The following is a 19,048-nucleotide window of genomic DNA, read 5'->3' as shown; positions in this document are numbered from 1 at the left end:
TGTTTCCCTTTTCAAGTTTTCCTGATGTCAAGCTTGTTTGGAGAACTTGATAAGGAGGGAGGCTGTATATTAATTAAGTGTCCTGTGTTGTTAAAAAGGCATTTAATGAATGCTAATCCCATCAACATCTTGCTGCTGCCTAATGAGAATCTCGTCACACCTCTTGCGAAAAGCATAAACGGTAGTTGAGGGTTGCTCCTTACGCTGAGATGGGCCTCGCTTCATTTGGCACTTGATTCTGTCACACATCGCACCATAGCACATGGTTACTCAGACCCCTATCAGATTTTACTGTTAAAACTACACAAACAGAAGCACACTGACATGCGGAAAATGTATGACTGGACAGAGTGAGGAGAATGAAGACTGAATGAATAGAGGAGGCCAAAAAATAGATAGAACTGGACAGAGACAGAGACAGAAACAGAGCTTAAAGGAGGAAACAGGGAGGAGATGAATGGCTAGACTGACAATCTTACAGACATATAAAAAAAAGAAAGTATCAGACATAAAGAATTGGCAAGGAAAGCAAAGGAAGGATGGAGAATAATTACATCTTTGGTCATTAAGTATTCAGTTCAGAGGAAGGAGGTGAATTAATCCCAAAGCATGCATAAAAATCTAATTCAATCTCTGAAATGTATATCAGACTGCACTGGGGATTCTTTAGACCACAAACTGTTTATAAATCTCCCTAAATGACTTAAGACTGTAGATTGAAAAGCCAAGCTCGTAGCTGAAATACAAAGCTAAGTAATATGAAAGCTTCTGATCCATACAGAGCAGAGCACCTCTCTGAGAGAAGTGACTGGAACTTCACAACAGCAATTCAAACAATGCTTGATTGATTAATAATGGATTAAAAAGATTTGGTACACAATAATTAAATTATTTAATGAATCTGAGCACATTGCAAACTGCATGAAAATGACTTAATTCCCCAAACATCAGTGGCATATTAATAGTCAATATTTTGCAATAGACTGAGGCTTGTTGTCCACTTTACAGAATCTTAGAAACTTATGGCAGAGAAGTAGACCAATCAGCCTAGGAACTGACCATATGCACCTCTATGAATATATAAGAGAAAAAGATTAGAAAAGACAAATCTGGGTTCCTTTGACTCAGAAGCCAGAGAAACTATAACAGGGAGCAAAAACTTGATAGAATTGACCACTTACTTTGGTCTGTCTTCACAAAAGAGGGCACAGCTAACCTCCCAGAAATGTTAGGGAACTAAGAGTTTAGTGAGAGGGTGGAACTGAAGGAAATCAGTATTAGTAAGAAAATAGTGCTGAGGAAATTAATGGGGCTAAAGATGGACAAATCCCCAGGGCCTGATAATCTACATCCCAGAGTACTGAAGGAAGTGGCCCTGGAAATATTGGATACTTTGGTGATCATCTTCCAAAGTTCTAGAGGTTCTGGAGCAATTCCTACAGATTGGAATGGTGGTACATGTAACCTGACTATATTTAAAATAGGAGGGAAAAAAAATCCCAGACAATTACAGACCAGTTAGCATAACATCAGGAGTGGGGAAAATGCCAGACTCTGTTATAAAATATGTGATAACAGAACACTTTGAAAGCATTATTGGGATTGGACAAAGGCAGCATGGGTTTATGAAAGGCAAATCATGCTAAACAAATCTACTAAAGTTACTTGGAGGATGTAACTGGTAGAATAGGTAAGGGAGAACCAATGCAGGTGATGTATTTGGATTTGTAAAAGGCCTTTAATAAGGTTCTGTATAAAAGGTAAGTGTGCAAAGCTAAAGCACATGTGATAGGAAGTAACATATTGGCATGGATCAGGAAGAAAGTTGACAGATAGGAAGCAGTACGTGGGAATAATAGGTCTTTTTTCTGAGTAGCAGGCAGTGACTAGTCGGATACTGCAAGGATCGGTGCTTGGGCCCCAACTGTTCACAATACATATATAAATGACCTGGATGAGGGAATTAAATGCAATATTTCCAAAGTTGCTGACATCATAAAACGAGGCAGGATTATGAATTGTGAGGGGGACCCAAGGAGACGTATGGTGATTTTGACAGGTTGACTGAGTGGGCAAACACATGAAGTTATGCCACTAGCGACCAGAAACCTAAATTGGATTAGCCATAAAATACTGTGGCTATAAGACCAATTCAGAGGCTGAGTATGAAAGCAAGTCTCTCATCTCCTTATTTAAAGTCTGTCCACCATTTTTAAGATACTGCTTAGAAGGATACCCTCCACTTGTTGCATCGGTATAACTCCAACAAAACATAAGAATCTCAATGTCATCCAGAACAAAGCAACTCATTGAACTGGGCATCAACTACCAGGTTAAATACTCACTCATTCCACTAATGATAATATTGGCAGAGTACCATAAATAATAACCACTCAATAGCATTAAGAGCATAGATACACCTAAGGGCTAGATTTACTAGATATCTTTCAATTTAGTATTCTGTGTTCATTGCTCATAATATGGTATCCTCTACATTGGTGAGACAGAAAGCAGATTGGGTGATCCCTGCTTTGTGGAAGACTGCTGCTAAATCTGCAACCATGATCCCAAAGTTCCATTATCATTTTAATTCACCACCTTATTCTCATGATCACATCTTTGTCCTCAGTCAGCTGCTTTGCTCCACTGAAGCTCAGCACAAGCCTGAGGAACAGCACCTCATCTTCTGGTGAGGCACTTACTGCTATTCCAAGACTCAACAATGAGTTCAACAACTTCGCTACATGAACTCTGTTCTACATTTTGTATTTTTTTTTGCCAAGTGCCAGTTTCCATTTTATTTTCATTTATATCTTTTAAGATGGAGCTGTTCAATATACTGCTGTAGGATTATTGCAGATAAAATTTAGTTAGAGTCATATAGCAAGGAAACTGTGCTCCATCCCAAGCCTTCTCTGTTCCAAGGAAGACAAATTCAGTCTATCTAGGCAACATCCTGGCAAATCTCCTGCGAACCCTCTCTAGTGCAAACATATCCTTCCGATAGTGTGGTGATTTGAACTGCATAATGTATCCTATCTGGGGCCCAATCAATACTCTTAAAGTTGCAAAAAAAAACTTCCCTGCTCCCATATTCTCTATCCTGACTAATAAGGCAAGTATCTGACATATTTTCTGACATTTTCAGGGATCTGTAGACTTGGATACCAAAGTCCCTGTGTTTCCCAGTACTCCCTAGGAACCTAGCATTCATTGCGTAAATCCTCCACTTATTAGACCTCCCAAAACGCATCACCCACAGTTGTTAGGATTAAATTTCTGCCCAATTTCCCAGCTGATCAATATCAGACTGCAGTTTTAAACCATTCACCTCATTATTAACAGCACCATCAATTTTCATGTTATTTGCAAACTTACTAAGCATATCTTTTACATTCATATCCAAGTCATTAATGCACCTTACAGACAGGAGGGGTCCCGACATTATCCCCGTGGTACACTGCTGGTCACAGGTTTAAAATCAACCTCCACTATTACCCTTTGCCTTCTGTTTGCAAGCCAATTTTGAATCCAGTTCACCACCTAGCCTTGTCCCATGGGCCCTTACCTTTTGGATCAGCCTTACATATGGGACATTGTCAACAGCCTTACTGACATCCATATAAAACACATCAATTGCACTAACCTCATTGTTACATTTAGTTATCTTTTCAAAAAGCAATTAAATTAGGTAGGCAGGATCTCCCTTCTGTTGACAAGACTATCCCTGATCATTCCAGATGAGGGGCTTTTGCCCGAAATGTCGACTCTCCTGCTCCTCAGATGCTGCCTGACCTGCTATGCTTTTCCAGTGCCACACTCTTGACTCTAATCTGAGTTCCTCACTTTTGACTACTCCCGATCATTCTCTGCTTTCCAAGTGTTAATTAATCCTGTCCCTCAGATTTTGTTTGAGTAATTTCTCTGACGTTACACTAACTGGTTTGTAATTATTTGGCCTATTCCTGTTGCCCTTCTTGAACAAACAAAACCATATTAGCTATGCTCCAGTCATCTGGCACTTCACTTGTGGCCGGCGAAGTATTAATAATCTCCGCCAGGACCCCAGCAATCTCCTCCCTTGCCTCCCAAAGCTGTTGTCAAATCCATAAAGAAAATCACTTAAAAATTGCACTCTGTATTTAATGTAATCACAAAAGTGTGAAGGCTCTGATCGGTAAAGTTCTGAGCAAGTCATGATACATTGAGAAATGAAACTTGGACTAACTGAACCATGCAGAGATCCAGTACTTAAAAATTGTTAGACTATAGATAACCACAAGGAGGCTGTTATCCTTGTAACAGTAAAGATTGTTAAAATGCTCTGCCTAGTTAAGAAGCTGTGAAATGAGGTAAGAGTATATCAACCACATTAAGTGGTCACTGTCAATGAAAGGAAGCAACAGCAATGAAGCACAAATCTGAAGCCCCTTGAATAACAATGATGTAAAACAAGCTCATGGCACCTATGTGGAAAGATAGTTAGGTAATTACCGACCAATCAGATAGACAGGACTGGGATTTTACCTAATGTGGCACAGAATCAAGATGGACACTGTGTATAATAAGAACTTGTAAGACACTGTGCACATAGCATCAATAAGCAGAATAAGTACAAACGATGAACCTCAACTATGAGGCACCGCACTGCAGTTGACTGGATGGTAAGGAAAAGTGCATTACAGCAAGGGTTAGGCAACACAACCACAACAGATCCTCATTAATGAAACCACTGATCTGTTACGCATCCCACAGCTCAGCACTTTCCAAACAGTACACCGAGACATACATCGATTGTGCCTTGAGGAGAATCAACTTGGCGAAAGGTGCTCTTTGGTCTCTTTGAAACTTGTTGGTCTTCCAAAACAGGGATATGATCTCAAATGAGTGTCACAGACTCGCACATTTCAAGCTCCATGATTACACGCTGAGGGACGCATTGAAGCCTGGGACAGCTGCTGACAAGGTTCAGTGGGGAAAGATCACTGTCTGAGGTCTTTCTGCTGAGGTTAAATGAGGTCAGTTTGGTTATTTGACCCTCCTAGTGCCTCAAATACTGGTAAATATAGTCTTGTTAAGTACGAGGTGCCTTTGATTGGTTCGGACAGAGTCTAACCCCAATGTTTGTTTGCTTCCTTGATATGCTACTGTACAGAACCAAACATTGTTTGTGGTCTCTTTGAAACTTGTTGGTCTTCCAAAACAGGGATATGACCTCAAATGAGTGTACATGCATAATTGTTTTTGTGAATAAAGTATATTTTTGCAATAAAAAGTCAGCACAGTACTTTCCAGATGATTTTAGTGGTCATGAAATGGAGTAGCCATCCTTACCTTGCCGTGCATTGTACTGTCTCATTTGTACCTCCTCCACACATTCTGCAGCAAACCAGCCAGTTCGACCTTTCACTGTTCCTTCCCAGAATCCTCCCTCACCGATGCTTAGCACTGCAAGAGTGAAACAGGTGAAATGTTAGCTTTAGGGGTACCTTGAAATGAAATAAATCTGAATTGGGGTCAATATATTGTCACTACCATGCTCATTGTCTGGAGTCACTGACTGCATGCTTCATATTTAGAGTTACACACACAGCACTCTGACAAGTCATTTGGGAGAATACACGTCAGAGGGAGAAACCAGTAAAAAAAGACAATAATACTTGGAAATGAATGCAGTGGAGCTCCATTTTGAAGTACATTAGATGAACTGGACCAGTACATATTATTCACAATTTGTATTGGCTTTTCCATCCATAACACAACAGGCAATATTAGATTTCTAAATATGGTGTGGAAAGCAATCGACAGTCATTTTTTAAAAAAAATTCCTTCACAGAATCGTTTCATTCCTGGAAATATCAGTAGTTCTACTGTATCCCTAAATATCCAGAGAAGGTGATGGTAAGCAATCTTCTTTGATCACTGCAGTCCAATCAGGGTAGCTGTTATGAAGGGACTACAGGGGTCTTAACTCAGTGACAACAAAGGAACAGAAATAGAGCTCGAGCTTTATGAATCAGGCTGAAATTACTCCTGGACAAGTTAGATCCTAGAATGAAATCTGACTTGATAAATCATGCCAAAAAAAATTACATGCAGTCTTTTACTGAAACATAAGCATGCTAGGATGCAGATTGGGTCTAACAATGAAATAGAAGTTTATAGCACAAGCAAAATAAAAATAACTTAAACAAACCAAGCTATTTAAATATAACATAGATTGTAAGATTTTAAAACATACTGCAAAACAAAATTCCATCTCCCCAATACCATCACATTACAGTTAATCAACATTCAGAGAACTTCCTTTCCCTGTCAAATTTGTATGTTTGACTTCACTGCTTTTTCCGAGTTTTAGTCCTGTGAGCTGGGAGGTTTTCTTTTCCTCTCATGGCTGAGATCTTTCTCAGCTTTAAAAAAAACCGAGTCAGGTTTCTAACGAAACACTCACTGTTTGCAAGTTTCACAAACTGGAGCAGCTTATTTCCCTGACTGCTCTGAGCAATCTCTTTTCTGTTCCTGAAAGGAACTATCTGACCTCAATCAGGTCTACTTCAGAAAGCCCAAAAAACTTTCCAATCTTTGGGTTATCTGAAGCTAAAATTCAATCCTTGATTATTCTGAACCCCAACAATTATTTCTTTCAATGCTTTCTCTATCCTGCTGTAAAATCACATAATACAAACAAACTTCCATTAACACTCCATAATGATGCAAAATCATAGTTCTGAGAAAACTGACCAAATTAATAACTGAATCCCTTAATACAAGATCAAAATCTGCAAGCTGTTTGTTTGAAATTCAAATTCTACCAAAAAATATAAATCACATGCCTCCCCTAAAGAATAATGAAAATGTATATTTAAGTGACATTTTCATTTCCCAACAAAAAAATCTTTTCAACCTTACTTCTACATCACATTAATTTAATAATATATTGACATTAAACATATAAAGACTTTTATCGTAACCATATTAATTTAGTAATATATTGACATTAAACATATAAAGACCTTTATGGAAACCATATTAATTTAGTAATATATTGACATTAAACATATAAAGACCTTTATGGAAACCATATTTGACAAAACTCTGTTTGCATCACAGCACTCAATTTTCTTTTCATGCGCTTTTGATAAAGCATCCCCTATCACATCCACCATTTCCCTCTCCAGACACATTAATAATTCTTAAATTGTACAGCTGGAAGATTAAGCTGTACCAAAACAGCAGTATATCCTTGTTCCTAAAACTTTCCCATCAAAAATCCAAGGACTGTTGCCTGTATAAATAAAAGTTTCTTTCACATTGTCGGTGATGTGTGTTTTGAAATGATGTAAAAATGACACAATCCAGCATTGAATGCTTCTGTTACCATGTGGTCAGTAACTGCAAAAAGTAACACGTCATTCAAGTGAAAACAATAAATGCTGGAGATCACAGCGAGTCAGACAGCATCCACGGAGAATGAGCAGATTTACGTTTTGAGTCCAGATGTCTCTTCATCAGAGCTGAAGTGGAGTGTGTTGGATGGGGTGGCAGCATTTATGCTATAATTGGTGGAGGGGGGGAGGGTGCATGTGTGGCTGGTGGAGTGTAGAGTGCTGGTGGAGAAAAGATGTTGATCGCTCAGATTAAGGGATTGGAATGTGAGAATGGCAGAACAATGGTGTGTCTAACTGCCAGATTTGAAAGAGAAGACAGTGCCACTGGAGTGGGGGAGGGGAGAGAGGACATGGTGATAGAGAATGAAACATGTAAAGCCAAAAGAAAGAGAAGAAATTGGAGTTGGTTCACAATTTGAAGGTGTTAAACTCAATAGTAAATCCAGAAGACTGTAAAGTGTCTAGTCACAGAGTCATAGAGATGTACAGCACAGAAACACACCCTTCGGTGCAACCCATCCATGCTGACCAGATATCCTAGATAAATTTAGGGTTCCATTTGCCAGCATTTGGCCCATATCCCTCTAAACTCTTCCTATTTATATACCCAGGCAAAAGTGAGGACTGCAGATGCTGGAAACCAGAGTTTAGATCAGAGTGGTGCTGGAAAATCTCTATTCATATATACCCATCCAGATGCCTTTTAAATGTTGTAATTGTACCAGCATTACAATTATGGAAACATACCACCCTCTGCATGAAAATGTTATCCCCCAGGTGTCATTTTGATCTTTCCCCTCTCATCTTAAACTGATGCCCTCCAATTTTGGACTGGACACACTTTCCTCATTCCTGAAGAAGGGCTTATGCCTGAAACGTCGATTCTCCTGTTCCTTGGATGCTGCCTGACCTGCTGCACTTTTCCAGCAACACATTTTCAGCTCTGATCTCCAGCATCTGCAGTCCTCACTTTCTCCTCCCCCACCCCTTGTCCATTTACCCTATCCATGCCCCTCATAATTTTATAAACCTCGATAAGGTCACCCCTCAGCCTCAATCTTAATGTTTTCTAAAATTTCCTGCACATCAACTTTGTCAATCTTGATCTGGTCAGGCCTGTATCCCAGCTCCTCAAAGTTCTCATTCACAACAAGGTCCCTTTCCTTAGTGAAAACTGAAGCAAAAAACTCATTTAGGGCTTCCCCTATCTGCTCAGACTCCACTCACAAGTTCCCTACACTATTCCTGATTGGCCCTACCTTCTCCCAGATCATTCTCTTATTCCTCACGTATGAGTAAAATGCTTTGGGTTCTCCCTAATCCTTCTTGCCAACCCTCCTGGCTCTCCTCAGTCCATTTCTGAGCTCCTTTCTAGTAAGGCTGTAGCCCTCTAAAGCTTTGCTAGGTCCTTGCTTCCTCCACCTTACGTAAGCTGCCTTCTTCCTTTTGACGAGAAGCTCCTCTGATGTCGTCATCCAAGGTCTCTTAATCTTACCCTTTCTGACCTGTCTCAGAGGAACAAATTTGTGCATCACTCATAACAACTGCTCCTTAAATAGTCTCCACAAATCTGCTGTGCCCTTTCTGTGGAACAATTGCTCCCAGTCTATACTTCCCAACTCCTGTCTGATAGCATTGTAATTTCCTTTTCCCCAATTAAATATCATCCCTCAGTAACTGCTCCTTTTCCTCTCCAAGGCTATGGAGAATGTGAGGCAGTTGTGATCACTATCACCAAAGTGTTCTCTCACCGCGAGATCTGATATCTGTCCTGGCTCATTGCCAAGCATCAAATCCAAAACAGCCTCTCCCCTTGTCGGTCTGTCTACATACATACTGAGTAAGGAAACCCTCCTGAACACACCTGACAAAAATGGCTCCATCCAAACCATCTGCACTTAGGAGGTTCCAGTCGATATTGGGAAAGTTGAAATCAGCCATAACAACAACCCTGTTACATCTGCATTTTCCAGAATCTGCCCGCCTATGAGTTCTTCAATCTCTCTACAGCTATTAGGGGGTCTGTAGAAAACCCCTAATGAGGTGGCTGCTCACTTGCTGTTCCTAAATTCCACCCATACTGACTCAGTAGACAAACCTTCCTCAACAACCTTCACCCTCTGACAAGCAATGCTACACCCCCTCCTCTTTTTCCACCATCCCTGTTTTTTTTAAATGTCCTAAACCCTGGAATATTCCATTGCACTCCTAATTTATGCCTGGTAGAATATGTACAGGCTTTGGGGAGTCAGGAGTGAGTTACTCCCCACATTATTCCTAGCCTCTGACCTGCTCCTGTAGCCACTGTGTTTATATGGTGAGTCCAGTTGAGTTTCTAGTCAATGGTAATAAAATAACTCTACAAAGGCCAGTATCTCATCACCAAGCCACCTTTATTTACACACATGCATTGTACTGTGTACACACATGCTAACTCAGAGTCAGCTCCAAGAGTGAACAGAGACCCCTGACACTCCTTTTCTGTTAGCCATGACTCTCCAGTTGGACCAGATGAACAGCCCTAAACAAGAAACTCATATTCTGTGATACCCACCTGGCTGACCTTGTTCCAATTATTATAGGTAACCCCCAGGATATTGACAGACATGAGAAAATACAAAATAGCTAGTATATTCACTTCTCTCGTGCTACTTGACTTTATCCCAGTAGACTACTCCAGTGTGGAATGACACAGGATTGAAATGATTGAAACAACCACAACCGTCACCCTTTGTGAGGTACGACTCCAACTAATGCAGAGAATTTTCCCCCCGATTTCTATGGAGTTCAGTTTTGCACAGGATCTTTGATGTAACATGCAGTCATTTGCTACCTCGATGTCAAAGGCACTGCTGTCATCTTTTGAGTTCAGTTCAGTTCTCCTCCTGACTTTACTATTGGTAAAAGGCCCCCAAAACATCCTGTTATACTGGAGAATTAGCTATGCACATAACAAGGCTGTTATAGTGCACCCACAACACTGGCATTTATTGAACAAAGTAGAAAATGATCCATTTGCAAAAACAAGTACAAATCCAATCTGGTCAGTTACTGCTCTGTCAGCATACACTCAAACATCAGCATTGTGATGGAAGGAGCCATTAACAGTGCTAAAATGACATTTACTCACTAATAACCAACCACCTAACGCCAGGTATCATTACTGCCTTGGTCTAATCAAGCATGTAAATAGGAATGAACTGTTGACATATAACTCTACTGGTTAAAACTCTAAACCTCTTCTAAAACAGCCCACACACACATACAGACACAGAAAAACAAAACAGAAAAACATTGGTGTTATGGACGGAGTAGAAAAAAAAATGGTGTAACAGTTGACTGGCAGCAGTCTTGAGAATTTGATGGGATATTCAGTTTATTGCCAAAGTCCTTCAGTTCTCTGATCCTTTGCTTCAGACTCCTTCACTTCTTCATAGAAGGCCCAGAGTGACTAATCCACAAATTATAAAGTCTCCGACTTATTGGTTAAGATCAACATCTTACAGCAGTTGTTGGGAGATTCAGCTGACTTTCTTTAGCTTCAAGTATTTTACTGGAGAGAGAGAGAGAGAGAGAGAGAGAGGGGTACACCACTTTCCTTTCCAGAGGTCTGAGGTCCTGACACTGGATTGTTCATACCCACAAGCTATTTAGCTATACAGAAACCAATGAATTGTCATCAGGTGATGACCTTTGACACCCACACTAGTCATGATTCCATGAACCAGTCAGCAACCTGTTGCTGGCTAAATTTCATGTTGTACATTCATTTCCCAGTGATACATGTACATCTTCTTCCACTGATTGTAAGGCAATGGTGTAACCCCAAATTGCAATGGGTTTCATTGACTTGCTTTGTACAAGTACAGCAATTCCTTCTTTAGGCTTTGTTGCAAAACATTCTTTTCCTTATTTAGTCCATAATCAAGAATTATGTAAAATAAAAAGATGCAGTCTTTAAATTTGGTTCACACCATAAGAACGGTCGCTTTACAAGTGGTTACCAGAATGCAGAGATAGCAAAATTTTGTTTTATATTGCCACTTTGATGTTTTACTACATTAAAAATGTTAGATAAATTTATGTTATTGTTCGTTCAGGACATGGATAAACAGACTTTTGGATACTGAGGGAATCAAGGGATATCAGGATAACAAAAAAAAACTTATTTTATAGCTTTCACAGCCATTGTACCTGTCAAAGTGTTTCACTACCAATGAAGTATTAACTTTTATAATGTGAGAAACAGATAGGGTGAGAAAACAAAGTTGAGTTAGAAAATCAGCCATGACCTATTTGAAGGTGGAGCAGATTTCAGGTGCCAAATGACCAGCATCTGCTCCTATTTCTCGCCTTCATTTGAGTGTCACTAAACTTTCATGGGTATTGATGAAATCAACCTAACATTGAAATGCTGAGGCTGTCACCTTGTGAGAATTATTTAAAATTGTAAAGAAGCATTGATTCTTTTGTGATCAGATTCATGCTGGCAATAATTGTCTGATAAATGTGTAGTTTTGGACATGATTAAACGATCAATCTCTGGGATTTGCAGCACTGTCCTTTCTAAATTTCACTGAATGTCTCAGACAACTAAATCGATAAAACTATTAAAGCCCTCTGGTCAGTCCATTATTAAATAGGATCATTCAAAGCACTGATGCATCCACAACCAGAGACGAATGAAGCAGAGAAAGGAAAGCTCTGACATGAACTTGAAACATACTCCAGGCCCAAGCAATTATTTATGTAGCAGCTGAGGAACATGTATAGGGCCAAAGTACAATCCACTGGACCTGAGCAATGCCTCCAGAAGTCCAACTAATTTAATCAGTTACCACAAACAAATGCAGCTGGAATATACAGTGAAACATAGATACACGACTAAGTCACATCAGCCCCTTGAATCCTTCTCATGGAGAAGTTATGCTAAAAACACTGGTCAGGCCTCATTTACAGTATTAAAGATATAGGAGGTCAAGACCTTGCAGAGGACAGCTAGGATTGTACCAGGAAACAACTGATTCATATGGAATCTTAGAACAGTTACAGCTATTCAGCCTATTGTGTCTATGCCAACACTTTACAACAGCAACTTAGCGAGTTCCTTTCTGCATATGTTTTTTATTCAAGCTGTTCAGCGAAGTTATTAGGCACCTCTGGAACAGGTGATACTTGAACCCAGGCTGTTTGGTTCAGAGGTAGGGATACTACTAACACATCACAAAAGCCCCACTCCTTTTACGCATAGCCTTGAAATTGTGTTCTCCTCAGATGTTTATCTAATTCTCTTTTGAAAGCTACTGTTGAATCTGCCTTCTCCACACATTCCAGATCCTAGCCATTAACAACAGAAAAACAATTGTCGTGATATTGTCTTTGGTTCTTGTGCCAATCAGCTTAAATCAGGTCTATTGGGTCTTGATCCTTTTTCCATTAGTACTATTTACATTCACTCTGTCTATGTACCTCTTGTTATCAAACATTTCTATCAAGTCTCATCTCAAACTTTGTTTTGCCATTAAGAATTCCAGCTGCTCCAATCTATTGACATAACTGAAGATCTTCAATACAGCTGTCATTCTCAAATCTAATCTGCACAGCTTCTAAAGTCTTCACATCCATTTGAAGTGTGGTGCAAAAATTTTAACACAGTTTAGGCTAAACCAGAGCTTCACTGAGGTTTATCATAATGCCCTTGCTTATGACTACTTGTGAAGCCCAGGTTTCCCTCCCTGGAGTTCAATCCAGGCAAATGTGAGGTGATGCATTTTGCGAAGTCTAATTCTAGAGCAAACTGTACTGTAAACTGAAAAGCCTTGGGAAAAGTTGATGTACATAGAGATCTGGGAGTTCAGGTCTATTGTATCCTGAAGGTTGCTGCACAGGTGGACAGAGTGGTCAAGAAGGCAGCTGGTATGCTTGCCTTTGTTGGACAGGGTATTGAGTATAAGAGCTGGCAAGTCATGTTCAAATTGTACAAAACATTGGTTTGACCACATTTCGAATACTGTGTACAGTTCTGGTTGCCATATTACCAAAAGGATGTGGATGCTTTGTAGAGGGTGCAGAGAAGGTTTACGAAGATGTTGCCTGGTATGGAATGTGCTAGCTATGAAGAGAGGTTGAGTAGGTTAGGATAGTTTTCATTTGAAAAAAAGAGATTGAGGGGGGACCTGATTGAGGTCTACAAAATAATGAATGGGATAGACAGGGTAGATAGAGATAAGCTTTTTCCCAGGGTGAAGGAATTAATAACGAGAGGTCACGCTTTCAAGGTGAGAGGTGAGAGGTGAAAAGTTTAAGGGGGATCCACGCGGCAAGCACTTTACACAGAGAGTGGTAGGTGCCTGGAACGTGTTGCCAGCCGAGGTAGTAGAGGCAGGCACGGTAGATTCATTTAAGATGCGTCTGGACAGATGCATGAGTAGGTGGGGAGCAGAGGGATACAGATGCTTGGGAATTGGGCGACAGGTTTAGACAATGGATTTGGATCGGCACAGGCTTGGAGGGCCGAAGGGCCTGTTCCTGGGCTGTAAATTTTCTTTGTTCTTCTTTGTTCTTATTAGTAACAGAGTTCTCATTAATTTGTGCGCATCCATCCTGAGATTTCTCTATTTCTACCGCCACTTTGGAATTTTGTTCTTTATAATGTCTCTCCTCATCCTTCCTACCAAATTGTATAACCTCATGGTTCTCTACATTAAATTTCATCGCCCACATATCTACCCATTCCACCAACTTGTCTATGGCCCATGAAATCTACCAATCCTTCTCCTAGTTCACAATACCTTGAAGCCTTGAGTCATTTGCAAACTTTGAAACTGTGTGCTGTACACTCTCTGGGTCAGTAATATCTATGAAGAAAAACAATTAACTTGGTACACACACCTGTGGAATGCCAACTGTATACTATTCTCCAGTCTGAAAGCAACTGTTCACCACTACTTTGTTTTCTGTCACCCAGCCGACTTTGTATCCACGTTGTCACGGTCACTTCAATAGACTTCAACCTGGTTGGCAAGCTTATTGTTTCATTTTTGTCAAATTATGTTTTATTGTCCAGATTTATATCAACCATCACCACCTATCAATTCACTGTGTTGCCTCATCAAAAACTCAATGAAGTTAGTCTAAACTAAATCATCCTTAAAAAATATCTCTTTTAATCCAAATTTGTCCACTGACTTCAATTTCTTCCGAATTGTCATTTCTAAAATCTTTCCCATCATTGAAACTAAAACAAATGGCTTGTAGATGCTGGTTTTATCCTTACAGCATTTTTTTGCATAAGGATGGAACATGAGAAAGTGACTGTTCCCTGACTGGGAATCGAACCCTGGCGCTTTCACCGCCGCGGCCAGCCAGAATCGAACCCTGGCGCTTTCACCGCCGCGGCCAGCCAGGGAACAGTCACTTTCTCATGGGTGGCATGGTGGCTCAGTGGTTAGCACTGCCGCCTCACAGCACCAGAGTCCCAGGTTCGATTCCAGCCTCGGGCGACTGTCTGTGTGGAGTTTGCACATTCTCCCCGTGTCTGCACGGGTTTCCTCCGGGTGCTCCGGTCTCCTCCCACAGTCACAAAGCTGTGCAATTCAGATGAATTGGTAATGCTAAATTGCTCATGGTGTTAGGTGCATTACTCAGAGGGAAATGGGTCTGGGTGGGTTACTCTTCGGAGGTTTGGTGTGGACTGGTTGGGCCGAAGAGCCTGTTTCCACACTGTAGGGAACTAATCTAATCTAATGTGCAATTTGCAAGTCCTCTGGCTTCCCTCTAATTAGCTTGGGAAGATTATGGTCAGTGCCTCTGGAATTTTCATCTGGGATTCCCTCAGCACAATTGGATAAGTCTGATCCAGTCCTGATGATTTATTAACATTACTGTAGCCATGATCTGGAAGTGTTAGTGGTGGATAAAGTTATCGCGGGACTGTAACTTGAAAGAAGTCCTGGGATTTACATATTAATCACTCAAAACCCACATCCCCATTCTAAGTGATTAAAGACTTAACAGCAATCAAGGTTAGTTCAATACTTCACATCAGTTGTATGACACTCTGATATTTTACTATAAATTCTGTGTTCTATGATCCTGCCCCACTACCTGTTGGATATAAACTTGTGTCGTGTGGTTTTTATCATTATTGTAGTCAGCCTATCTAATAAATCTTCTTGATCCATATTTAGTCCATCTAACATATCACCTGCTTCCTTTTCAATTCTGAATTTTACAGCACCTTCTTCCTTGGTGAAGACAGATGTAAAGTATCATTTCGCACCTTAGCCATGACTCCTGTCTCCAGAGGAAGATTCTGGTCTCTAATTTACTCCATTCTTCCGATTGATGTTAATGGAAGACATTTGATTCCATTTTGTGCTCGTTACAAGTCTCTACTTATACACTCTTTTTTCCTTTGAGACTTTCCCCTTGAACTTTTTAAACTCAGCCTGATGCACATTTAGATTAGTAATTAGGTATCTGTCATATGCATGGTTTGTCTATTCAGTGAAGTAATTCCGTTGGATTATGTGATATCATAACTCCTCTTGCATCAAGTTAAAAATCACACAACACCAGGTTATAATCCAACAGGTTTAATTGAAAGCACTAGCTTTTGGAGCGCTCCGAAAGCTAATGCTTCTAAATGAACCTGTTGCACTATAACCTGGTGTTGTGTGATTTTTTAACTTTGTACACCGCAGTACAACACCGGCATCTCCAAATCATGACTACCATTGATTCCTCTTGCATCATTGTTTTATTCCCTCCTTCAAGAGCTCAAACAAAGTGGTTAACAAAGTTGGAGTGCTGCAGATGCAAAGAGCCACTTGTGAAAACGATAAAGTTGTGATAACCGAGGTCTGGCTGAAAAAAGGGGAGAGTTGTTACTTAATATCACTAAGTTCAAAGTATTTGGGATAGGGAATGAAAACTGACATCTATGGAATGCACTGAAGGAATTCCTCAGGCACATCTCTCGTAACTTGGAAAGAAGAAGGCACCTGATAGCACTCAATCTTCTCTCTTTATTGATACTTGTCTGTTCTGTCAACATTAGTATAGTCAATAGTCCCTAGAACAACCTCTGTGTCCCTCTAAGCTACACTCTGTCCTCCTTAGACAACCACTGTTGAAGTCAAGATTCTTTTTACCAATCGGATATACCAACTATTAATTAATCTTCTTATACTGACTGTCTATAGTTCAGTAGCAGAATCTCTTGGGCTGGGTGCTGAAGGGATGGTCCTCTGCAGTAATGAACATTATGAAACCAAGGCCTCATCTCCCATGCTTTAGTGCAACAATTGCCCTCCCTGAACCCTGTGCTTGGACACAGAATTAAAGACAGAACTGGGTGAGTTGCAATTGGAGTGGATGATGGAGTGGAAGCTGAGAAGATAATAATTTTAGAAGCAGGAAGATGGATTCTGAAGTGAAACTTGCAAGGAGTGGAGCCATAGTTTTCATTCTTGTTAAGCCTGATCAAATAATTCATCTTTGGTCAGTTTAGTAGTCTGATATTCCAGTACCATGTGGAAACTTCCAGAAACTTCCTTTGATGTGGAGGCCCACATTTACAAGAAAGTGTACTGGCCTGCTCAAACACACATTGATCCAAAGATGATATTACCTTTCAGGTAGCAGATCAAAAGAAATCACATGGTGTACTGAATAGTCTGTGCGAATTGGAGCATTGGTCAAGAAGTGGTGGTCAATGTCAGAATAAATGACATAGAGACAAAGAAAGCTGAGATCTTGCAGTCTGAGTTTAAGCTGCTATGAAGAAGTTAAAAATGTAGGACTTCTTAGGTAATTATCTGGATTACCCTCAACTGCAAATATTTGTGAGAGTAGAATTCAGAGGAAATGGCAGATTGATGTGGGGTTAGAAACTTTCAGAATTTCATGGCATGTAAGTGTCCCTGGTAAGGCCAGCATTTGTTTTCAATCCCTATATTACCTTGAGGAGGTGATGATGAGGCACCTTCCCGAGCTATTTCAGTCAACTGGTGTATGTACCCTCACAGTGCTGTTACCAAGCAAATTCAAAAATTCTGATCCAGTGATAGTTAAAGAAAGGTGATATAGTTCCAAGTAAGGATGGTGATGTCCTAGTGTATCTGCTGGCCCTGCCCTTCTCTGTGGTAGAGACCATCAGTTTTGAATAGTGCTAGCTCAGGTAGTGGATACAGATTCAACAGGAACCTTCAAGGAGAACTGGATAAATTCTTGAGGGAGGAAACTTGTAGATGGGGAGAAGGGAAATAATGGGAAAAGTGGATTGCTTCTCTAAGCCATTGTAGATTTGATGGTCTAAATGGTCTTGTTCTGTGCTGTATTATGCTCTGATTCTGTCAAAGTTGTGGAATTCCTCACCTTCTTTATTCCTACAAGTTATGGGCTTTGAACACAATAGTGCTGGCACCCTCCACTGGGCTGGTGGGGGAATCAGTTGGAGGCTGAGTTGCCGTTATTCATGTCATAGTCCTATGGCATGGTGGGTTACATATGATGTTGCTGGTCCAGTGATCATAGAAGCCTAGATTCATTATTGAGAGTTCAAATCCCTCGAAGGCAGTTTGAAAAAACTGAAATTAATTAAATAAAATAATGTGCAAAAGTGACTATAAGCTATCCAAGTGTCCTAAAAACCCAGTTAGCACAGCAATGCTTTGTGTATTCTGGCTTTTATGTGATTCCAGTCCTAACCAACTTAAGAAAAGCAGTTTACTGAGAGGGTAATTACGATGATTCACCATCAAACTAGTGCACCTAGGGATGGACAGTTTATACTGGCCTTTCCAATAATACCCACAGCTCAAGATTCTCATGAGGGGTAGGATAAGGTGCATAGCAAAGGTCTTTTCCTTAAGATGGGGGAGTTCAAAACTAGGGGGACATATTTTTAAGGTGAGAGCAACTTTTTCACGCAGTGGGTGGTTCATATGTGCAATAAATTGCCAGAGAAAATGGTAGAGAAGACCATAAGACCATAAGACACAGGAGTGGAAGTAAGGCCATTCGGCCCATCGAGTCCACTCCGCCATTCAATCATGGCTGATGGGCATTTCAACTCCACTTACCAGCATTCTCCCTATAGCCCTTAATTCCTTGTGACATCAAGAATTTATCAATCTCTGCCTTGAAGACATTTAGCGTCCCGGCCTCCACTGCACTCTGTGGCAATGAATTCCACAGGCCCACCACTCTCTGGCTGAAGAAATGTCTCCGCATTTCTGTTCTGAATTTACCCCCTCTAATTCTAAGGCTGTGTCCACGGATCCTAGTCTCCTCGCCTAACAGAAACAATTTCCTAGTGTCCACCCTTTCCAAGCCATGTATTATCTTGTAAGATTCTATTAGATCTCCCCTTAATCTTCTAAACTCCAATGAATACAATCCCAGGATCCTCAGCCGTTCCTCATATGTTAGACCTACCATTCCAGGGATCATCCATGTGAATCTCCGCTGGACACGCTCCAGTACCAGTATGTCCTTCCTGAGGTGTGGGGACCAAAACTAGACACAGTACTCCAAATGGGCTTTATAAAGTCTCAGTAGCACAACAGTGCTTTTATATTCCAACCCTCTGAGATAAATGACAACATTGCATTCGCTTTCTTAATCACGGACTCAACCTACATGTTTACCTTTAG

The 19,048-nt window shown here is 40.5% G+C and overlaps 1 protein-coding gene across 2 annotated transcripts in view; it reads right to left on the bottom strand.

Annotated features, from left to right (window-relative positions):
* shank3a (SH3 and multiple ankyrin repeat domains 3a) overlaps positions 1-19,048 on the bottom strand; it is a 1,030,755-nt gene that overhangs the window by 340,539 nt on the left and 671,168 nt on the right. For both annotated transcript variants that reach the window (XM_043713933.1, XM_043713934.1), the window contains exon 14: positions 5,335-5,448. In XM_043713933.1, the coding sequence (XP_043569868.1) occupies positions 5,335-5,448 (114 nt within the window). The remainder of the gene's footprint in view (positions 1-5,334; positions 5,449-19,048) is intronic.

The sequence above is a fragment of the Chiloscyllium plagiosum genome, chromosome 23 (assembly GCF_004010195.1).
Source record: "Chiloscyllium plagiosum isolate BGI_BamShark_2017 chromosome 23, ASM401019v2, whole genome shotgun sequence".
In the NCBI taxonomy this organism is placed as follows: Eukaryota; Metazoa; Chordata; class Chondrichthyes; order Orectolobiformes; family Hemiscylliidae; genus Chiloscyllium; species Chiloscyllium plagiosum.
This window is presented reverse-complemented; position numbering and strand designations above follow the sequence as displayed.